The sequence below is a fragment of the Leptinotarsa decemlineata genome, unplaced genomic scaffold, assembly GCF_025532065.1.
Source record: "Leptinotarsa decemlineata unplaced genomic scaffold, Ldec_3_MD MMD2_tig00026314_RagTag_RagTag, whole genome shotgun sequence".
Lineage (NCBI taxonomy): Eukaryota > Metazoa > Arthropoda > Insecta > Coleoptera > Chrysomelidae > Leptinotarsa > Leptinotarsa decemlineata.
In genome coordinates, this window is record NW_027412684.1 from 1138419 (window position 1) to 1163333 (window position 24915).

Consider the following 24915-nt stretch of genomic DNA (forward strand, 5'->3'; position numbering starts at 1 on the left):
GAGGCGGTTGGTGGGAACGCATGGTTAGAGTAATTAAGGAATTACTTCTCTTAGGGAAAGCAACTTTAACATATGAAGATTTGATGACGACTTTATACGATTGTGAAGCCATAATTAATGCAAGGCCTTTACCCTATATTTCGGATGAAGATAATTTAAAACCTCTCAGCCCTTTTATGTTCATTTCGGATATATCTACCAGTGAAATTCCAGATTTCGATATCATAGACAGACATCATTTAGTGAAACGACATAGATAGCTGAAAAAGATGAGAGATGGACTCCGAAGCCGATTCATAAAGGAGTATCTAGCGGAAATCGTACCCCAGAAAAATAGGTAGTTTGAAAATTAGAGATGTTGTTCTTGTCAGCAGTGACAATGTGAAGCGAATAAACTGGCCTTTAGAGAAAGTATTGGAAATTTATCCTGGAAAAGATGACGTACCCAGGGTAGCGAAAATAAAAGTTACCAGTGGTGAACTTATTCGACAGTTTCAGCGTTTACATTCTTTAGAAGTTACGACAGAAGAGGACAGTAAGAATTTTCTTCAAATTCAAAAAAATGAATGAAGTCAAAGGTGAAACTGATGAGGACTACATAACAGAAGAGCAGGACATCAAAGAGAAAATTGAAGAGATACTCACAAGAAGGAGGCGAAAAGTCAGACCTCCGCATTATTATGGTTTCGAATGAAATTTATACTTAATGTTATTTTGAAATTTCTCTTTCGTTTTTTATTTCAATTTCGAAATGGGGGAGAATGTTAGATTTAGAATGTATGTTTTTTATCATTCCTCTGTATATAGATTTTCTATTTAGTTTATGTGATGTCTGATAATATTTTTAGTGGAATCAAGTTAGTTAGTAAGAAGATTCTGATGACAGTTGTCAAATAAATAGAATTTAAAAACGTCAGTAAGACTTTATTTGATAATAAAATTATATCAATCCCATATTTAAAAAACTCACAAGGGGTCTCAAAGGAACCCTTGCAGGTTTGTGAATATTTGTGAATGAAAAAAACATACCCACAAGATAAAAACAGTGTCTTAGCCATGAACACACGTCAACTTAGTCAAAAAATAAATGAATTAAGGGTAACAATATGCAACCAAAATCAAATGAACACAGCTGAGAGTTTGAGATATAACTTTCGTCTTCGCAGTAAATGCACATACCATTGATGATGTCTACTGCAGTAGTAGACGTAACGTTTGGTACTTCAGGTTCCATTCGTGACTCCGGCTATGAAAGCTTGTGTTTTATACAAAAGTTTAAAATTTTCTGCATTTTCCTAGGTATTCATTAACAGTTTCATTCACCGAGTTGTCTCTTTTCAAGCACAGAACCATAGATTATGAATGTTCTAAGTATTTGAGTTCTGTGGTTGTAACTCAAATGATTGGTCCACGTCCAAGCTGTTATGTCTATGGATATAAATAACACGTGACATGTGACATGACACATGCATTGTTTTGTTTTTCAAAAATTTGGAACATGTTGTTTGTAATCATTTTATTTACAAAATCCTGGTGAAAATTACAGTTTTCAAGTGATGGTATTTTTTCAGTGTTATTGAAGTAGCGTATAACAGCATAAATACAGTGTTCTGAATAAAAAAGACCATAAAAATGACTTCACGAGTTTTAGGTGATAATTTTACTCAGTGTCAAGAAGTTAGTTCTTCCTCTGACTTATTTGATAGTCCTTTCCAGTCCGCTTTTTCATTTCGAGGTAGACCTTCATACAGATCTTTCCGGATTTCAAATTTCCATCAACTTCCTAGACATTCCCTCGTTATGAACGAACCAAATCGACCACATATCTCTCGTATGTATCCAAATATCTCTCCATCATAAAGTCAGAAGAATAATGAGACATATATTTATTATTTATGAAATCATGATAAATTTATTGAAGAGTAGGATAGTGTTGGACAATAAATGACAATATATATCTTTGTTCATATTTTATGATTTCATTCATCATTTGTACAGATCCTAAGAATACAATAGTAACTACAAAGTATGACAGGTCAGATATTTTTTATGCATCCTGGCAGTGCATGGGACATATATGATAATAAATAGTAATTGAATGAGATCCCATGTATAAAATAAAAGTAAAGCATGTAGGTAATAGTCAATGGGGTGGACGACAATTCAATTATGATAGTTTTTTTTGGTGTCAACTGAAGACTACGTATTATAAAACTCAATCAGCATCTCTAGATGGTGTACATGAAATTGTTTTGTATTTGTTCAACACCCTTTAATTCTTCAACAAAGTTATCCATAAGACAAATTCAATGAGTGATTATCAATTTGGATGGAACAAAATCTGGGTTGGTGGAATGTGATCATAGTCAACACGCATACTACTGAAGATGTACGCCGCAGGAGCAAACAAAACATTTGGTACTACAATTCAATTCGACCACGGTCCACCAGCTTGAATTTTGTTATCTCCAATTGTGGCTCCAACCGTGAAAGTCTATGTTCTTATAATAATCGAATTGATTTTTTCAGATCAGAACGACAAAGTCCCCCCAACGTTTGCTACAATTGGGGTGATAGTGATATTCTTGGCTGCCCTTTCATCATTATTTCTAGTTTACAGTACATTTCCGAATGTAACAGAGTAAGTAAATGTAGCTTCTGAAGATTTCAGTTCTTGATTTTTCTATTTCGCATAGTTATTACTATAATTTTGGTAGCCTTTTTCATCTGTCGATCCCATAGATGGCGTCTTCTTGGGAAGATGTCATCACCTTTACTTTCAGGCTTGTCTTTTTTAAGGCAGTTGAGTGATTCAGCCTAGCATCACTGATGAGACCTTGGTGAGTCAAAACAGTGCTGTCTAGTGTTGGATCACACACGAACATCTTCGCAAATAATACTTTTATATTTCTCATATCATTAATAATCATACTCAGGAGGTACTTTGGGTCAAGTTTCTCACGTTCGTATTTTCATTCAAACTTCAGTTTTAGCATCATCACTTGAATTATTTAATCTTACAACATATGAAATTATTGCCTTACTGATAAATTGGAATCCTCTCACCTTTATGTTAACATTATGATCCACAAAAAATGTTACACAAATAAAAAATTCTCTTTACAATCTGAAATTATCATAAACTTGTTTTGAATTATTTACCCCGAGTTTTAAGTATTTGGGTATTTTACATTCCTACAGCTACTGGACTGAGTCATGGCCAGTGGGAGAAATCATATCTGCGTAAAGTTTGGGTCGTAAAATTCCGTAATTATGTATATGCAATTTACTTTTAAACTCGCATTACTAACTGATTACGGTCCTGAATTTAGATGTTGACGGCTTAAATAATGCAACAGACTGATAACAGATTTCTACACATCTACTGCACATCTTGAGGGAGGGGCTTCTTACCAGCCATGACTCAGTCCAGCAGCTGTACCCGGAAGACACTGAGAATGTTTTTTTTTCTCAAATCATCAAGTCAGCAGAGATAATTAGAGTCAGCAAATTGATGGATGTAGCCGTTACTATGTAGTAGGAGATCATCATGAAAAATTAGAAACAAAACTTTCTGGTTTTTTACCATTTTACAATTACAACTATAGTAACATCAGTTACAATTACAACTATACTAACTGATGTTACTATAGTTGTAATTGTCTGAAAATGTCCTATAAGGACATTTAATCATTTAGCAGACTACATCCGCATTGCTTATGCGTATGAATTTCCAAGGATTCCAAATAATTGAGTTTCCAACGCTTGCGTTTTGCAAAATTTCAGTATTCCATTCTAAGGAAATGGTTTGAATACGTCGAATCATTTTTACCTAGTCTGAAGGACCTTTCATGTTCAGCATACCATTTTGAGAAATTTTGACCACACTGTCCCACATAAACACTATTTTTCTGAAAAAACAGTGTGGAAGAGGCATTCAGACCACATTCCAGGTTATCTAATTTCCTTTTTAATGCCAATAATAAAGTGGACAAGATAGAGAAATCTAGACGTTATAAGCTCAAGTATCCGGAGTGTAATAGTGTTTAAGGACAGTGTTGTCACAATTTCTCGAAACGGTATGCTGAATATGGAAGATCCTTCAGAATAGGTAAAAATGATTCGAATATTTCAAACCATTCCTTGGAATGCAACCACAAGTTCCCGAATCGGAACAATACGGAAATTTTGCACTATGCAAGCAAAGGTTGGAAACTCAATCATTTGGAATCCTTGGAAATTCATAAGCATTGCAGATGTAATCTGCTAAATGGGCAATTCGAGCTAGTTTACTCACCAGTTTTCAAATTAGCGTATCCACATTGTCACAGGTAAACAAAATTTCAGGTACTCAATGAAGTTACGGATCGATATTATTACCGACACTGATATATAAGAGCTAACATTATGATAAGTGGTAAAAAAACTTTGAAAGTTATAGTTCTAATTTTTCATAAATAGTTATCATGGAAAAATCGGATACCATAAGAAATATAATGTTGGTTGGATTAGGAAAAAAGTTGGCCATTTTAGAGCTTATTTGAATGACGTTTTGTAATTAGGAAAATTCCCAGGGTTTTTGGGGTTATTCAAAAAGAATATGAATTTGACAATTTCGTTTTAATTTTTCTGACGTTAAATACGAAGCTACTAAAAACAAAAAAGCACTACCTCATTGCCAACTTTCCAGCTGTACAGGATGGCATTCATAAATTTTCAATCTGGTATTTTGGTTGTGAGAAACCATAACCAATTTTAATTCTTTACACGAATCACCAAAAAATTACCCAATATGTGTTAACTTTCTGGCGACAACTTCATTGATGTTTGTATCAACGTAAATTTCAAGACGCCATTTAAATAAGCTCTAAAATTTCAAATTTTTTCCGAACTGAACAAAATTGGGTCAAGTATCTTTATGAGTCAAATATTTTCAGTTTCCCCTAATGGAGGCTCACTTCCATTTTCAATTTTTTCAGGGAAGAAAAGCAGTTTATTAAACTACCATATAATTTGGAAGATGCTAAAAACCTTGGCATCGTGTTGAACAAATATAAAAGTGAACATTACTATCAAGTGATGGCTGGAGTGTTTCTAATGTATATATTGTATCCTTTTTTAAAATTGTTATTGAAAAAATACGGATGCAATGAAACATGCATGCAGTAAAACACGATGAAGCGATAGTGATGTATCCGTATACATTTAATAGGGAAATTCATCATCATCAAATCAATCAGTATGAAGAAAAATGAATTTTTTCATTTTACCTATCATCATTTTCTCATGCCTAAAATTAGGGCCCAAAAAACACTACTCCCGCAAATTCACAAATGAACAATTAAAAACACGGCAAACCCCAAAACCATACTGTTCTTATGATCAGATGGATGGTAATTGGATTTTTCAATACACAATTTTTAAAGAATTAGTACAATTCTAAAAAAGACTTACGCTCTACATACGAAATGGGTTGATATTAAAGATAGTACATGGTAAATTACTTCAATTCATCAACACAACTGATAAATATATATTTATGGGGTGATATAACAAAAGAAAATTATTTATATACCTACCTGAATGAATGTGAGGTAGATAATACTGGCTCCATTTTTTAAAAAAAACTACAAAAACAAGCCGTTCATCAGGTTCACTTTGAAAAACAATAATAAGCGTTATATGATATTGACATACTGTGGTGAACTTACAATAACGTCGTTCATTATTTTTAAAGAGGAAGGCGGACGCGGCCTACAGAACAAATAATAATTTGTGCCAATTTATTAAAAACAATAAAGGCAAAACTTCAGTGTCGGATAAATTAGGAGTATATAAGTTGACTTGTGGTTCTTGTCCAAAACTTTATATTGGCCAATCGGGCAGAACCTTTTTTTATAGAATAAAAAAAAAACATATGAGTAGTTACTTGAATGTGAAGATCAATTTTACATTTGCAAACCATCTTTTGACAGGGGGCATGAGTAAGAGAGAGAATATGCTTTATTGTTCAAAGATACAAAATCTTGTGGACAAAGTAAAGGCATAAAACAATCTTAAATTAAGAAAAAGTAAAATACACACACAGAAAGAAGAATTAGGACAAGTCGACACCGACAATATTTTGACTCAATATTTTGGAATGCTGGGAAATTAATAGATTTAAGAATTCGAAAAATTTATTGAATGACCCAATAGAATTGGTAAAATTATTAGTCTTTGAGTAGGTAGTTTTTTTAAAATGCTCATTTATTAATTAGTTTGTATGGAAACTCTGGTAAAACTATTAGTCAGGTAGGTATAAGGTCATGACTCAAATTTTTATATTACATAGAGCACAAATTTGGTATAATAATAACTGAGGAACACTAGTTGCGGTTGTGTAAACTGTTCAGTGAATATCTCACAATAAAGTGTTTCTTGAATACATTGTGGATTTTCATCAAGTGTAGGTCAATTCCTTCACATAACATTGCAAACATTTATTGCACGTGGGATAATGTCCACTGCCAACTCTGTTCATTTTAAATGCTGTATCTAAAAAAATATTGAATCTTAATCTGTACAGCATACTTCCTCAGCAAGAAAAAATCTTAATTTTGGATATATTCAAAAAGAAGAAGCAATATTTTCTCAAATACTCTTTTAATGTTCATTTCTCTCATATTTTTAACCTGCTACTAATATAATGATGGTACTTGATGTAGTTAAATGAGTTTAATTTAGATCCGATTTCTTTCACCACATATTTATCATTTTCAGAGAGCTATTATACGTTTTTCAATTTTCCAACACTTTATATTTTCAAAACATCTTGAATTACTTTTCATATTCTCAATAAATATGAATTTTTTTGTTTTTTTTTGTGAAAAGTATTCAATACCATGTATTATTCCTCAAATTCTCTAACAGCATACACTCAGAATTATCTGTAAAATTTTCTGTATCCATTTCAACTTTTCTCAATGATGATCCTCAAATTGTTCATGACTCCATTTTTATTGAATTTATAAAACTAGAACCACATTAAAAATCAAAATTTGAAATGGTACAAAACACTTCATAAAAAAAATGGGAATGGTATTTTGGTTCGTTATCTGAGAAGCTAAGAGCATATTATACGGAATGTCATAATTTACCATTTTTTCAAATAATATTTTGGCTTTTCCAGAATCCATACAAAATATTTAACAAGAAATAGATCTCCGATGTAACTGTAGATATCACAAAGGACATCAATTAACAAATTCTTCGATTTGTAATCTCGATTACACAATTTTGGAATCGAAAAATTCTTTTAATGGTTATTTTTTTCCTTTCCAGAGAAAAATTTTTACTTCAAATCCTATAACTCTTTTTCTGTAAGACGCAGAAGATAAAATCATGCAATAGCATTAGACATAAGGTGACTTAATTAGAAACTTTGATGAGATGCATCTCAAGTTTAGATAATGTTTTGTTACAAATTTTGATGACATCGTCTTTGATTACGATATCTTTAAGTGAGATCCAGAAGATTTTTTAAGATTACAGACCTGAAGAATGGTTTTTGTACTTTTACTAGCATGTCAATAAGAGATATACCTCGAGGGGATCATATAACACGAAAGTATTAAAGGTCAGAACGAAGATACTAGTTAAATAGCACCTCATATGTACTGTACATATGTACATATGTCTTCTGCAGCATTCTGTTTCGATGTGGGTTTTGAATTTAGAAGTAAAAATGACCCCAAAGTCATGAATTTTGTTGATTCATTCTATTGAAACATTGATAACACAGTATGTTCTGGTATAGTATGTTTTTTTTTGAATACATTACTTTGCATTTAGAGATATTAATGGGCTAAGTCTTTCTCCTTACAGAAAACGGAAATAGAATGATATCATGTTGATTGGGAGTAATAAAAGAATGAACGGTGAAAAGCGAATAAGAAAAATGTTATAAAATTTCCTTAACATTTATCACAGCCTGCAGACTTTTGCAATTCCAGGTTCTTTATTTCTTTCGATACTCTCTGGATTCCTGTTTCCATTCACAGTAGCCTTAATTCTGGTATGCACTTGCTCAATGGTTGGAGCCTCTCTGTGCTTCATGCTATCGCAGCTGCTGGGAAAAAAACTAGTGTTCTACTTTTTCCCGGAGAGAGCCCAATCGTGGGCAGCGAAAGTGGATAAGCACCGTGACAACCTACTCAACTATGTGATATTTCTTAGAATCACGCCGTTCTTGCCCAACTGGTTCATCAACTTGGTAGCTCCCGTGATTGGAGTCCCTCTTTTCCCGTTTGCTTTTGGAACTTTTATAGGAGTGGCACCACCTTCATTCATAGCTATACAAGGAGGACAAACTTTGCACGATATAACAGCCAGTGAAGGTGCTTTCAGTCCTGTTACATTAGTTTGGCTAACAGTATTTGGTGGGATATCTCTGATTCCGATATTATTAAAGAACAAGCTTCGAGAGAAGATTGATTAGGCTGTGTTTGTTTTTAGAAAAAAATTATTTATTCTTGGTTTTGTTGAATATTGTTAATTCATTACTTTTTGATCACAAGTGATGGAACCTGACTGCATAAGTGAGGGAAAGTAAATGAAATTTAAATAAAGTCGATGAAATGGTTTGTAATATAATGTAAAACTATGAAATGGTTTCTTATCGATAAGAATCTTCGATAATATACCTCAAAAACGGAATGACTTGAAGTTCACAATTGAAGAGCAATGATCCTAAAACTCAAACTTTTCGAAAATTGAGTATATTATGAGATCTCGTACACTGTTCATAAGGATATGGTTAATTACTTTGACAATACTCGCCTATCCAATTTTCCCAAAACACTTTAAATTAGCTCAAACTTTGCTCCAAAATGCCAATACTCATCACGTGCTCCCTGGGAAAAATCAATGGAAAACTATATTTTCTCTGGGAAAGGAACATTAATGAGAACTTCAATGACACTAGCAATTTTTCTTTGTGAAAACTAGATTTGGGTAACTAGATAAAAGACTTTAATTTACTCAAAATTTTATTAACTAAAATAAGCCATTAAAGGTATAATTGTTAATAAAACTATACATATCTCAAAAACACATTACATTTTTTAGATTCACAAAAACAATTTAATGTTTAATGAATTCATTGAAATTACAAAAACAATTCTCTAAGAATTTTTATCTGCTTTTGTACGGTTTGAAGAATATTAGATATGTTATCAATATCAGACTTGTCTTGATTTTTGAAAATTCGATGCTTTGTGTTTCATAACACGAGTCAATATACTTAGAAGAAATCATTTCATTTATTCCAGATTTGATTTTTTTTTATTTAGGCGATTCAATAATATCCTAGGTGCTCCTTTTTATATTTGTTTGTTACCAAATGTGATCAAGAAATTTAAATATCGTATTTTTTATTGAGGACTGTCTCGAGAGCTGTCAAAATAAAATTATTGCTGTACATATAAATTTCTGGGCAGTTCTTATAACTGAAAAATGAAAATGAGAAACTTTTGATTGCTTTCCATTTCATATTTAACTGTAATTAGTTAATGCAGGATTTTTTGATACTTTGAGAGACTTGAACAATCAGAAATGTGTGATCAGACCCTGTTCAGATTTGAATAGAGAGAAAAGCCCTAGAACATCCAATATTATAGAGCATATATCCCAAGCCTATCAAAAATCATCTGGTTGAATTTAATGTTTAGCTGATGGGTCTGGGGCATTTTCAAATCTAGCACTGGAGATCACTATAAATACATGAATGGGTTATGTGGCAGGTTCCACAGTGCCAGTATTAAATAATATACAATTGGTAAATGGCAGTTAGAAATTGAGAATATGTTATTATATCATTGGTGCAAAAATTATTAGTTCCTTTCATTCCCAAATTGTGATACCATTTTAGTATGAATGTTCATTTACCATTAAGTTAGATTATGTTATTTTAGATTAGTACTTGTGAAAAATCTGCAGGAATAAAGATCGAATAAAAAAAAAGTCAGCTAAAATCAGACTTTTATTTCAGATAAATATGTTGATAGAAAATTATGACAGATTTTTGTGAGTTCAACAGTAGGAGTTGATATAAGTTATGGAAGGTTCACTTGAGTTCTTTGTTGGAAGACTAATTGGTCTCCAGTACCACCAGTTGTACCACACTGAAATATTAAAAAGATGTTTAGGAAAAGATAATAGGAAAATGTAATATATATATTTCGGCAGAAGCCGAAATGTCGAGCAGATGAAAATTACGGAAGCTGTTCAATATGTTCGAATAGGTTATCGCGGTTAGCGGTAACCTATTCGTAAGGTAAGGTGGCAGCAATGCAACGCAATGTAACAGCGCAACGAAATGTAACAGGTAATAACAACGAACAAACTAGAAAAGTGGGCTACCTGTGTCAACATAAATACAGCTTATGAACTAGAAATCACTAGTCATCGGTGAACCATCAGGATGAATAGAATTCTGAAGAAGCCAGCCACTCGTGCTGGCGAAACGTTAGGATACAGTTCCAAACTACGACGGCCTTCAAACCCGAACGAAGATCGTAACATTGAATTTGATGTACTATCGCCCAGGTTGCACCGCATATGTAATTTTCATCTGTTCGACGTTTCGGCTTCTGTTTTGATGCCATTTTCAAGGACCACTTGAAACTGATTCAGTTACGGCGTTGCTGCTTCTACTATAAAGAAACTACTACTTTGATTTTTCAAATGGAAGATCCTGTATATAATATCATATTATGATTTCTTATCACTTTGTCAACAACTTCATGTACTATTTTCCTATACCTATCTGTTACTGTTTAGAAGACATAAATTAATATTTTTTTTTTACCCAACATGTACTTTTATAAACGCTGATAATCTTGAACTCTCTGGTTCTAAGACAAGCAAATTCGAAATGAAGTGGAGTAATACCATTAGGATCTTCAGTTCGAGTCATATTTTCATTTGCTTCAAACAGGGTCTTTAAAAAAAGCAGATAATTTGATCACATGAACAAATGTGGAAGTCAATTTTTTCAAATGGAACACCCTGTATATTTCCACATTATTGAGTTCTACATCCTATTTTAGATTGAATTTTTTCAGATAATCCTATTTCGATTTTGAATCGTTTTCGAGATAAAACTGTTTGAATCAATAACTGACTTTGTTTCCTTGTATTCATCACTTATTTTTGAAACAACAGATTCCGTTTGATGTTCCTTCAATCAGCCACAGATAATATAATGAATAAAGAATTATTAAATTACTTTTCAAAGATCAAATGAAACTTCTCTTCATACAATTGTTTTATTAACCCTGACACAAAAACAGAAAATAAATTCATGAAATAATAAGTTAATTCAATTGTCAGTGTATTTAAAAATATGTTCGAACACATCTCCACTTTATTTAAAAAAACATTGAATCTTTTCAAAAGATTTTCATGTGTAGCGCTTCTGATTAAGTCTGGAGTTGATCTATTGAAAGCAGTTCTAACTCGATTTCATATCTTCCATTGTTGTTACTGGGTTAGAGTAAACCATATTTTTAATGAAACTCGCCCACAAAGTAATCTAATGGATTGCCATCTGTTTTAGGAGGCCAACAAAAAGGTATATTATAACCAATCTATCTGTCTTCGAAAATTTTAGTTCAAGCTTCATTTACTGTACGAGAATTATAAGGTAGAGCATCATCCATTCGGTACCATACACGTTCGCTTCCTGGAATATTATTTAAAATCATTTGAACTCTATTTCTTAGTAAATATTCATATTTTGTTGCATTCAAATTATCATCATAAAACTCGACATAAAAAATTGACCTATTCTTTCTGGCACAAAATACATTAAATTGCCATCTTTTTTCAAAACCCTTTGGCGAACGACATAGGAATTTTCTGGCGCCCTTGTATCTTTGTAAACTTAGCGTCATCTGTCCATATGATATTGTCAAGGAAATGTTCATTCTCTTGAATCTTGATAAGAAACCATTCAAAGAATTCTAGTCTACGAGGCAAATCAGTCTTTCAGCTGTTGGACACAGTAGAATTTATAGGAATGCCATTTGTGCTTATCAATAATGCGATAAATTGTCACGTAGATTTCTTTCAGCCTCGTGTAGAGAAGCACTTGAAAATGCATGAAAAAATCCGAAACTGTAATGCCGTTGTCATCATCATCTACTCTAAGCTTTCTATGAACAACTTATCAATTACAGGCAGGAGAGTAATTGTAAGGGAGTGATCCTTGTTCGGTTTGGGAATTGTGCCTATTTTCCTATTGGCAGAAATATGATGCATGTTGAGGCAAAATTCATAGTTTTTTTATGATATATTTGTGAATCTCATAGTCCAGCTTTACAACATATTTTTTGTGTTAAAGTCATGCCCTGGAGCGTAATTCTTTCTCTTATACAGGATTTCAAAATATTCTTCTTCTTCTACATTGCATGTATTATTTTCTCAGACGGGTATCTTTGAAAAGAAGTTTTCGTACCATTTCCTCACGTTTTCATAATGATTGAGGTCGAAGATCAAGTTGTGGCTTTCTTTGTAGATTTTTTAATTTTTTAGCAATTATGTGGGTTTAACTCATATTCAATACTGTTATCTATAATATTTTCAGTATTTCTTTCATCTTTTTGTATTTGGATAATTTCCCTATTTAGTTCCAATATGTTTTTTCTTTAATCCAATTACGTGTTCTGTATTCTTGCATCAAATTTTGAATGTACTTAAGTCTTTCATTTGTTCATGGTTGATTTCATCTTTCAAAGTATTGTTACGTTTTTCCCGTGGTGGACCAATAATTGACTTCACTGAAACTTAACTTTATTTCACTTCAAATACAACAAACACTTCAACTAAAACTTCAACTATTATTGAATGTCTATCGCCTTACTAGATCACACCGCGTACCGCACTGTAACTTCCACTTAACTGTCTCGATGGGCGAGTGGATGGCGCTTATAATTGGGAATCGAAAGCGCTGGAAAATTCCTCGGAATTTCATCAAAACCGGTAGCATTATTCTCGCTACATCTAGAGAGGTGGCGAACATCGAAAATTTGCGCGCTCTTAGCTACGTCACAATTGGTTTATCGCTACCAGTGGCGGCCGGCGTTATTTTCTTTAGGGCATGATTTACAACAGTATCTATGTAACTCATCATTTCATTAATTTTTTCCAAATTCGTTTTTAGGAAGTTGTAACGCATGATGTCTGCTGCTTCTGAATTTTTCTCTATGTCGAAAGATTAGATGATCAGATTCTAGATTGGGTGTTACCTCTAGATTTTTGAACAGTTTTAGCAAATTTTTCGTCTCTGGTGAGGAAACCTCACCCAAATATTTATACAAAATCCACAAATTACTAGTTACTCAATAGGTTTTTGAGTAGTAACGATTCATTACCATATAGAAGGCAATGTCCTGAAGCGATATATATCAATATCACTAATTAATTTCGTTTTTACCTCTGTAGTCTGTCCCAATCCGTGAGGAGAAGACAACAGTAAGCAGTAATATCGAGCATTTGAGCACAAATAGTGGAAAGTAAAAAACTGATTAACTGTTATTACTTATTTCTGACAATTCCAGATAAAAAATAAAAATCATTTGAGAGTGATATGGGTAGTTTATGTTGAATTAAGAATACTCACAGACATAAGATGGTTTCAGTGAAACTGACACAGTACGGCATTTACTAGCACATTCCCGAGACGGTTTCAGTATAATGCTCCTCTCTCCTGAAGCTTGTATCAAAAATACGTAGCTGCATTCTGTATTTGGTAACTCATATGGCTCTGCTTCATTTCCGTCAAACATAAGAAATCTTTCAACACTTTGACCTGAACGATCAGGTAAAAAAGATGGCTTGCGAAATATTTGTCTTATGAGTCTGGCTGGTTTCATTTTTGTTATACGCCACGAGATATGGGTTTTGGAGGGTAATTCACTATTAGAGAATAAATCTTTGAGACTGCTGATTGAGGAGTTACTGGATTTGACTCTTCTAGCTTCAGATTCCATTACCTCCATGTTCTTTTCATACATTTTCTGTAGTATTTGTAGAGTGACTTTTTGCTGGTCAGTCTGAAATAATTGTTATGGATAAACTCACGAAAATATCATTACTGGCTGGTGAAATTTTAGAATGATTTGAAATAAAAAATATTCCTTGTTATATTTTCACTCAAGTCTTCGTAGTAATATGTGTTTCACTATGAAGTAGAAGGCTTAATTTTACCTGTTGCAAATAAATTTCTCCAATAGAAAACCTGCATCATTTTGATAGAAATTTCTATTTCTATTACATGTTATATTGAATGAAGACTATATGTAGTGAATATGAAAAAAAGTTATAATACATAGTATAAACGAGTTTCTGTTTCTTCCTTTACATTTTGAAGATCAGGTGTTACTAGCCTACAGCACCTGGTAAGTTCTTTCCATTAATTATTCACAGTAGTAGGTTGCATTTACAAACTTTCGATTTCAACCATCCCACAGAAAAAAGACCAGTGAAAATAAATCAGACGATCTCTCATTCCCATCCATCGAACCGGAATGATCGATGATGAGGATGATCGAGGAACTGTCACAGATAACTCGAAATGAGGACGAGCCCCATCTTGTTGAAAAACTATTTTATTTTGCAATAGAGGATCCAACTGTATGGTGTTGTTAATGCTTGGCATTACTTGAAAACTCAGCAAATTTATATGATTTACCAGATAGCTTCCAAAAAGAATGGTTCCAATCATATGTTTACCCAAAAATGTTGCCCAACTTTTTAGTTATGAGGGTTATCCAGTGTGAATTTGGCATGCCATATTGCCTCTGAGAAAGAAACATGGAGTGTATTATTTAAATTTTGCAAGGCTGCAATTTGTGTCGCTGAAGAATTCCGAAAAAGATAGTATGACTCAATCACAATGCTTGGGGCAACTCACTCAAAACACCATATTATCCATATCCATCGAGGCAACGTGGCTTACAACTGTAATATCAATCATAAAAAAATAAATATTCAGAAATGAAATCTCAGAACATTCATCTCTCCAAAAGTTCCTACACAGTACGATCTGGTAAATACCTCCAGAAACTAACTATTACCCAGCTGTCGCACCCCTACGAACGACAACCCTCAGAAGTCTAAACTTGTGCGAGCTAAGGATTAACGAGGTCTTACCTTTTAACGTGTGATTCCTAACACGGGTTAGACGATAGCAAGTGAAAATCGATCGTTCAGACTGGGACTTGAACCACCGACCAACACAGTCAATTCGAGTGAGTGAACAAAGCACCCACGTCGAACCGCTTGTCTACCGACCGGCTGTAACAAGATAGACATTGAATTATATCAGACAGACATTTATGCAAGTAAGCTCTCAGAGAATAGACTTCCAGATGTTTCTAATTCATCCAGCAACAGGATCACGCTGAAATCAATCAAATAGACCACCCACAGACTGGTTTCAAGGTATTACCTCTCATCAGTGCAAGACATTTTCGGCTCAAATCAGCAGATTTTACTGAACTCCATATTTGTTCTTCAAAAGATAGCTGTGAAATATGTTTGTAAGGCTAAATTGCAAACCATTATTTATCAGCCAAATATCTCAACATCTTGCATTTATAAAATTGGAGAATGCCTATTTTATCTGTAAAAAAATGGGTGTTTACAGTATAATTCAAGACATAATTTTATATTTGGTATTACTTATACCCGAAAGTCCCCTAACAAAAAAGTGAATCATATACAATGCTAAAAAGAATATTTAATCACCTACAAGTACGTATTTGTTCCACAACTGTAACTATACTTTTTAGAGGGGTTGTAAAACATCAATGAAGCTGATTACACACTGGATGAATGCTTTGATCAAAGATTTAACTAAAATGGAAATGACTTTTTATTCATATATCAAAATATTATTATCAAGTGTTACTTTTATAAACATTTTTCAAAAAAAGTGTTCCATCAATTTAATTATTCTATATTATGACTTTTTTCTATTCTGAAGAACTTGACTGGTGTAATTATAAATAAATCTTTGTTCTTTGGACAATAAAGTTTTTTTTTCTTTCTTTCTGTTTAATAATTGAATAAAAACCAAAATTGAATATTGCATAAAAGTGAAAAAGAGGAATCACATCTCATATAGTCAAGAATCGATAAATATAGAATAAGCAAAATACAGGAATCACATCTCATATATAGTTAAGAACCGATAAATATAATATATTAATAGTAATGATTAATAGATAAAACCTAACTACTGTAAGATATCCCTGTTCAAAGCAACAGTTTTTTCAATTTGGATTAAAACAAACTGAGACTTAATGATCTCTACGTAATCTGGTTGTTTGTTGTATGCATTCAAGTCTTCAATTGATGGTATACCATGATATCATATTCTGGTATTATATTTGTGTTCAAAGTACTTTATTTTAAAGAAAAGGTGCATTTGCTGATTTTATTTTATAAATGAAAGCTTGATACAAAATGAATTTATACGTTGGCAATCATTTCAATGGATATAAGATATCCCTTCATATTACAAACCTTATTTTGATTCAAAATGTAAACTACTGTATAATAATGAGGAGATGGGTTAAAATAATAGTATTATAAGTCATAGCTTTTGATCATCTGCAAAGGAACCTCATTTTTGTAGATATTTTTTATATCATATTTGCATTTAAACTCCAGTCTACAAAAACACCTAGATATTTAAATGTGTCTAACATTTCGTTCATCTCCTTACTAAGTTTAACTCAATTGTGACATTGGGGCTGTAGGCTATTGTATCCTGCAAAAATTATCAAAAGTTGTCTAGGTAAATAATGGTTAAGTATGAAAGATAATTACAATGGCACAAATGCCCCTCGAATATTAAAAAAAAATAGGTTCCATTATAAGATTTGGTTAGTGCAAGAACCAAGCAGCTTTTATCGTTGCATGCAACTTTGTGAAATTATGACTGAACAGTGACAGAAAATGGTAATTTTCTATTCAATGTATATTTTTTGAAAGGTGTAGTTAATTGCCAATAACAATCTTAGGATTATTCACATGGAACGCAAATAAAACCGTGAACGTTGGATATGTGGGCTAGAATTTTGGACATTCTTTTGCAAGTCCTTTTTTCATGCTAAAAATTCAACAGGTGATATATAGGTACCTTATTCCAAAATGCTACCGACCCAGCTCTGACAAATATTATGTAGAATGATCCTGCATACATTGGAGAGGAAGTGATATTTTGACAAGGTGGTACTCCACCATATTACTCAAAAGAGTGTGAAATTATTTGAAAGACTGGTTTCAAGGTTGCTAGGTAGGACAAAGGGATGCAATTGAGTGGCATTCTTCACTAAAATTTATCACATTCATTCCCATTTGCAAAAATTTATGGGGATAACACTTCCACTTAGGGATTGAAAGGTCTGGAAGAGTTTTTTAGGTAAAATTAACATTGTGTTTTATGACTTTGGATTTTGACAAAAAGTTTTCTCCCTGGTAGTTATGCTTCGCAGTATGTTTTTGATGGCCAGCCTTGTATTTGTTTATTCTTGAAAAATTTACCTTTATCATGAACGGTGTGCCTGATCCAGACTTGAGCAACCCATCTTCAACTTCTGTGATATTTAAAACTGTATTAACATTTTCACATGGCCAACATTCCATATCAGCAACATAGAAGTAAGGATTTTCTATAAGACAACTTTCATCATACAAATCTGAAATAAAAGTAATAGATTTGAACATGGAAAAATTAAGTATCATATCATTTATTTCAAAAAATGTAAATAATTTCTTTTCCCTGTTCAGAATTTATTGAAAAAGTATTAAACTGAATTTCTAAGTGTTGCCTTGAACAGAAAAAATCCTATCAATATTTTATATAATAATCAAGTCAAACTATTTTTGCAGTCGACGCAAATAATTTACGATGGTCACATGGTTGATATTTTTGTGGAAGTTTAAGTCAGAAGGAGTAATACTAGTTCAAAGAAATAATACTTCGAAACCAGTATATAGGTGATCACTCAAATCATTTCAGTGAATTCCTTCTGATTGATGAACTCAAAAACCTCCTGCATGAGAAAGAATTTCCTCTGTAGGGAAACTTGCACAAATGTGTATCAGATGATCCAATGTTCACCGCGGTACCTTCCGCGAAATTATAAATGATTTTCAGTAAGCATTTTTATACCCTACTGTTTAGGAACGCTGTGAGAGGTGAACTTTTTGAACTTTTTTATGAAATATTTGTTTTTTTGGTGTTTGTAACTCAACCATCATACCAATTTTATTTTTGTTTAGTTTTGGTATCCCCTATTTGGGGATTTGTTTGAAACTTTAAAGTACTTCATTTAGTTAAAACAGCTCCAGTCACAGACGAAGGTTTCAAATAAGCAATGGAGCATCGATGAAATAAGTCAGGTATCAGACGGCTTTGTCCTGCACTGATGAGGTGTAATACTACAAAACCGGTATGTAGGGTACCAGTTGAATGATTTCGGTGAAGTCCTGCCACTGTTTGTCAAATGACATTCAATGTTCGTCGTGGTATTATCCACAGAAAATCAATTGAAGGTATTATATACCAATAGGTGAATCTATAATTATAGATTCTAGACTCACCGTTGATCAAAACTTACAAATATAAAAGTACTCTACAATTTTGAAAAAAAAATTGCATTAAAAACAACTTTGATGATGATATAGGAAGGTAGGCTTTCACGGCTGGTGTCAATGTTTTGGTTAGTTTCTGGGTTTTGCCGTGGTCTTCTTTGGTTATAATCTCCAAAAGTTTAACTGCAACTGCGGCAGTCATCTTCAGTGGCGTGGTTGAAGTACTCTTTGACGTATAAACTGAAACTGAGCTCTCATTTCTGCCGTGGCGGGTTCGTACGTACTTCCCGCGCGATTTGAGTGACTTGACTTCGTTTTGGAGCTATTCAATGCTGTGTGCCAGATCTTTGGTAGATATGGTTTCTCTTCATTTCTGTTGAAGTTTTCTTGGTGTTTTTGTATTTCTATGGCTTCTTGGTACATTCTTGTTGAATAATGATTCGACGTTGCTAGCCTTTCAGTATTTTTGAACAGGATACAGTGTTCCCCGTTGGACAGTGCATGTTCAACGACTGCAGACTTCTTGGTTGGCAACTCCGCTTATGCTCGACTAGGCGGGTACCAATGCTTATTTTCGTCAGACCGATGTAGACTTTACCACAGTTACATTGAATCCTGTAAACTCCCGCTGATTTGAGTGGATCTCTGCTGTCTTTTGCTGATCTCAGATACTCCGATATTTTCTTCCCAGGTTTGAAAACGGTGTTAAATTTCTCCTTCTTTAGAATTTTCCCGATTCGGTTGGTGACACCTTCTATGTATGGCAGATATACAGTGCCTTGGGGTTGACTTCACTGGTGTTTCTCTTCTTCCTTGGATGCGTAGCGCGGATTGTTTTTTCTGTCTTAGCTGTTCACTTGTGTTTTATTTCGTAGTCGACGTACTTTTCTTTACATATTCCCAAAGGTCAGTTCACTAGGGTGTTGTTGATGATGGTTCGTTTCTATTTTGCATGATAGTTAGATTCATTATGTAAGTATCAATCTGTGTGTTTTCTTCCTGTACACCTTATTGCCTAGTTGATTACCTTCCTTGATGACTAAAACATCAAGGAATGGGATTTGGAGGTTTTCTTCTAATTGCATGGTGAACTGGATTTTTGGATGAAAACTGTTCAGATCATTTAGGAAGTTCTGAATTTTTTTTCCATGGCTCCAAACAACGAACGTGTCATCTACATACCTCAACCAGTGCTTCGGTTGTTTTTTTGAAGTTTGAATGGCTCTTTCTTTAAATTTTTCCATGTAGAAAATCGCCACTACTGGGCCAAGTGGACTGCCATGGAGTCGCCATGAGCGAAGTTGACAACAACTATGATATGGAATATTGAAGAATATAAAACATATATGATCTACTTACTTACAAGATAAAATACACTTTAAGAAATGACAAAAATATGAATAGGTATATAAAATATTTGAAATACCTATATAAAACGTAAATGTGTAAAATGTTACAAATATAAAAAAATTATTGTCCAAAGAGGCACTAGACCCAATTACAGGACACAGTATACAATTTTGGGATGGAAGTGTTGAATATAGAAAATATATACATATCATAATAGTAATAATACATTCATAGATTATTTTAAAGAAAATAAAGGAAAAAACCAATAGATTTTAAGTAAGTGTTTAATAATTTGCAAAACATAATATACAGTTTTGGGATAAAAGTGTTGAATATAAAAAATATACATATACCATAACAATAATTCCTTCGTTGAAAAAAAAATTAAATGAGTATTTGTTGATTCCCAAACAGAATAGTTTTTATCTCTTTTTTGAATATATTCAATATTCAATGGTGTTGAATAAATGTATACTTTCTGACACAGTTGATTAAATTTATAGCACATTACAAATAAGGGAACATATTGGTTCTTGGTATTGGTAGGTATAAACATTGTTCAGTTCTACCACTGATTCTTGGCACATAAAACTATAGTTGAGACAGTAGTTTCGGTGAGTTGAGAAGATTATTCACCAGTTTGTATATGAATATGTAAGAATAATAAGTTCTTCTGTCTTCAAGAGATAGAAAATGAAAACGCTGCAATAATATATTATTATTTATTCCCTGTCTAGGGTAGACATTATCTAGTTTGTATATTATAACATATTTCATACACTGTCATTGGACAGCTTTAAGCGATTGAATATGTGAAGTATATATAACAGTCATATTCTAAACGGGATCCAACAAATTAGTTGTAGAGTGATAAAACTTCCATGTTTTTGAAATTTTTACAATTTCTGATTATGAGCCCTAACATTATTTTTGCAGCAGTTACACTTTTTTCCATGTAAGGATGGAGAATATATAGAATGTCAAATGAATAAAATATAGGTATATGTATGAATATATAATGTAACAATAAAAATGGGAAATTATATTCAATCACTGTGATTATCCATGAACATATGCCAATTTTAAGCGATCAACTGAGTCATAAACATTACTCCAAGATACAGTAGCATACTGAAGGTGTGAATGAAATAGGAAGTAAGAAAGTAGCACTGCTGTTTGATTTACAAGGTATCAAACTTTTTTATAGCAAAAACAGCCCTGGAGAGTTTAGTGCACAAAATATTGAATATTTTTCTGGTATGAATGACACCCTATGGAAAGGATCAATAATTTGGCAGTTCAAATTTTTTATAGCAACCATTTGCATGGTGATCTCAAAAATTTTGAAGCCTTAGCACTTTTAATTCTTTCTCAAGAGAATCTCACATATTATTTCAGAACAAGAAGTTACTTACTCAGAATAATTGTTAGAGTAGACACACATAATCGAGTTTTTGCAAACTTACCTGTCAAAGATGGAAACAGTTTAATGAATGGTACAGATAGAAATCTTACAAACTTCAAAGTTGGATATGTCAAACCTTGAACATTTCTCAAAACTATACTCGATGTTGGTTGATGTACATTCAATAATATATAAACGACGATAAAAAGTAACGTGAATAATAAAAATACATTTTTTAAAATACTGCAAAAATTTTGAGCTTTGGTTCGTTTCTTGATTGTTTTTGAGCTATTTATTTCATTTTTCAACTCAGAAAAAGCATCTTTGAAAGATAAATCGATTTCCTCATTACTTAAACCTAAAGTTTTGGCACGATTTTTAATATTTGTTACATCTTCTTTGTATTGCTTTAAAAGTTCTCGTGTTGACATTTTACTAACCTAAAAAATTAATTTCATTTTAAATTTGGACATAAAAGCAATATTGCCGAGAGTAGCGACATCTAAACGTATCAGCTTGGAGAATAAGGATCACAGAACCATCGACATAACCTTAATCTAGATTGCTAATCCCATATAACAAAACTTCATCCATTTACGAAATTTCAGTGAGCCTTCAGGGCATGCGCAATGAAGTTTCATGACGTTTCCAAATCACATGGGCGTATCGCAGGAAAGGGGTATTTTTTAGGGATATCAAGTGAAATACTTGGTTTTCATACGTATGTTCCTAGAGAAATCTACGAAACAAAAATAAACATTTGTATTATAATAGGTACTCTTTATGAGTTCCTGATATCTATTGGCGAGTAGTAATGATATTAATACAGAGCAAAGCTCGGTCACCCAGGTACTAAACATAAGTATGTTGTATGTTGTTTAGGAGTGAATTTTTTGGAAAGAAAGGTTTTGGCTTTCTCTTCATCTTGATACAAAAAAATGTGGGAATTTTACAAAGAAAGGAAGGAAGTAATGAATTTTGAAAGAAGTAACTCTATACATATAGATGTGTAGATCATGCAAAGAAGTAACTTTCAGACACAAACTGGAAGAAAAAGCTCTCCTGAAACAACTACTTTCATATAAACATTGAATTACACGAAAGAAAAAGTTCTCTCAAAACAAATACTATATGAACACTGAATTATACAAAAACCACTTATCTCTACTCAGTGTGTATTCCAATATAGAAGTGTTGGTTTGGAAAGATTTTTTTCTTTCGTGTAATTCAATGTTTAGGAGGGCTTTTTCTTCCAGTTTGTGTCTGATAGTTACTTCTTTGCATGATCTACACATCTATGTATAGAGTTACTTCTTTCAAATTGATTGCTTCCTTCCTTTCTTTGAAAAATTTCCACTTCTTGTATTAAGATGGAGTATTAGTATTAGTATTGGAGTATTAAGTAGAAAGCCAAAAACTTTCTTTCATAAAAAGATATATTGTTTTTTGCAAACTTCAATCTAAGGAAGTAAAAAGCATACAATTTCTACATGTTGATATTTACTCACGCAACCAGCAAATATTGGTGTACATAATAGCAACTTACATAAATAAAATTAGATTGTGATGTAACATCAGTAGAAATAATATTGAAATAATAATTGCAAACCAATGATAATGATACATTAGTATAAATAGATTCGAACAATTGAATATGGATTTGATTTCGTTTAATGGAATAGAGAAGCAAGTGTTCCAGACTACAATACAATATTCCAATGAGTCATATAGGCATAGTTCTTAGCAATTCACATAGTAAATGTTACTAAATATTATTACTTATTTTTAGTGGAAAATACTCAATGCAATTTGTCAGGAAATTGCACCGTTATTCTCAATAAAGTGTAAAAACAACATCATGTCCCAATTTTCAATGATATTGAAACAATATTAGTTTGGAAAATTGTTTTCTGATCAGAGCACCCCTTTCAATTTCTGTTTGTTTCTTTGAAACTACATGAAATCTCAATTTGGTGAAAACTTGTATTATGAGCTTGATAAGAATTGATTTGTTTTCTGAAAAAGTGACTGAATCTTGATAGTGATCATCCAGATCTGAAAACACATCCTGTTTGAAACGCATAAATGTCAAGTAACATTGAAGATTGAATTTATGGATTTTTTTTTGTGAATTGGTAATTTATTACCCGTTGTTAATACAAATATTTTGATCTGTTATTCTACAAAACGCATAACTGAAACAACATCATCGGATTGTTTGATCAATCCGCCCCTGTTTTCCCTACTTATCAATAACTGTGTAAAATCTATACAATCATCTTTTGTCGTACCTATTCACAACAACTTCTACTGCTAATAATAATTTTGCACATTTAATGAGTTTTGATTTATTTTATAACAAAACCAGCTACGTAAACCAAAACATTTTCAGTGATTATCAAAAAAGGATGCAAATTCTTGGTCATAATCGTGATCATCTATTACTTCCTCATGATTAAACTGATATGGCGTAGGGTTGTTATTAGTAACCAAAAAGTTACTCAGTTGGTAATTGCTGCTCAATAAGCAGCAATTTTTATGTAATTGAAGAGAGAAATATACTTGTCACAAAGGAAATTATATTATATGTAGTTTATATACAATAATAATACAATTAGAATTTCTTCATATAGTGCTCATTCACTCCTATCTCATATTTAAATGGAAATTATGAGCATAATCTTTGTTTGTTATAATGCTCTGAACCTTAAAAAATAATGATGAATATATACCTTACAGTAAAAAAAATAATTCCAGGTGATCAACTAAAATATCATTTTTGATATATGTGTCATAGACACTCATAAATGAAGTAGCTGTGGTGATGAATCCTTTGACTGGACTACTATTCTTAGTCAAATACCTACAATGGGACACCTGCAGAATTTTTTAAACCCTTTAAATATTCGATAGATTCTGTAAAGGCACAGCCCCAGAATAGTTAATTTTTTTTTTCTCAAAGGTCCTTTGTATCCACTAGCATAAGCATTTCTTCAATTACATAGATCAAATAAATAATCGGTCTACAATTCTAATGAACTTTACTGTACCCTCTACATTTCTAAATTCTGGAAGATTGAGATCATCACAACAAAACTCCAATGCATCTGCAACACTACTACTAAGAGTGTGGGCAGCTAAATTAACTTAAAATATAATAATTACAATTATTAAACTGGTGTATTATTTTGTAATTCTAGTAACTACCTCCATCTTTTGCTTGCTCCACTCTATATGGGATGTTCTATGTTTAGTTGCAACTCTCAATGAGATTGATTTTTGTATTTCATATAATTTTCTTACGAAATCAAACCAAATCTCATTTCCATCTTTGTCCATGAATACATTGAGTCTTACCCTATTGTTTCTCACTAACTTCAACATATGACATGCGTCAAGTATGATATAAACTTTCTGATTTGTAGCTGAATGTGGGAAATATGGCCGGATACCCGTTTTAATTCCGATGTTGAGCTTTGCCCCTAATGCTTGTGCCATATTGAAATAGTCAC

At 32.5% G+C, this 24915-nt stretch overlaps 2 protein-coding genes across 4 annotated transcripts; one reads left to right on the forward strand and one right to left on the reverse strand.

Moving 5' to 3' along the window:
* Positions 1-1415: 1415 nt before the first annotated feature.
* On the forward strand, positions 1416-8649 carry stas (Transmembrane protein stas). 3 transcript variants are annotated; one of them, XM_074181752.1, is made up of 5 exons: positions 1443-1503; positions 1572-1651; positions 2530-2641; positions 4980-5108; positions 7972-8649. In XM_074181752.1, the coding sequence occupies exons 2-5, from the start codon at positions 1633-1635 to the stop codon at positions 8477-8479; spliced, it is 768 nt and encodes a 255-aa protein (XP_074037853.1). In that variant the 5' UTR covers positions 1443-1503; positions 1572-1632; the 3' UTR covers positions 8480-8649. The 3 variants fall into 3 exon arrangements, with proteins under 3 accessions (XP_023017273.2, XP_074037853.1, XP_023017274.2); XM_023161505.2 differs by lacking the exon at positions 1572-1651 and having other exon boundaries at positions 1416-1503; XM_023161506.2 differs by lacking the exons at positions 1443-1503; positions 1572-1651 and adding an exon at positions 1658-1831.
* A 1354-nt stretch (positions 8650-10003) lies between these two features.
* LOC111506443 (uncharacterized) lies at positions 10004-21837 on the reverse strand. Its single transcript, XM_074181751.1, has 4 exons — positions 21465-21837; positions 17596-17750; positions 13664-14096; positions 10004-10163 (listed from the first exon to the last, which is right to left on the reverse strand). The coding sequence occupies exons 1-4, from the start codon at positions 21832-21834 to the stop codon at positions 10072-10074; spliced, it is 1050 nt and encodes a 349-aa protein (XP_074037852.1). The 5' UTR covers positions 21835-21837; the 3' UTR covers positions 10004-10071.
* Between the last annotated feature and the right edge of the window lie 3078 nt (positions 21838-24915).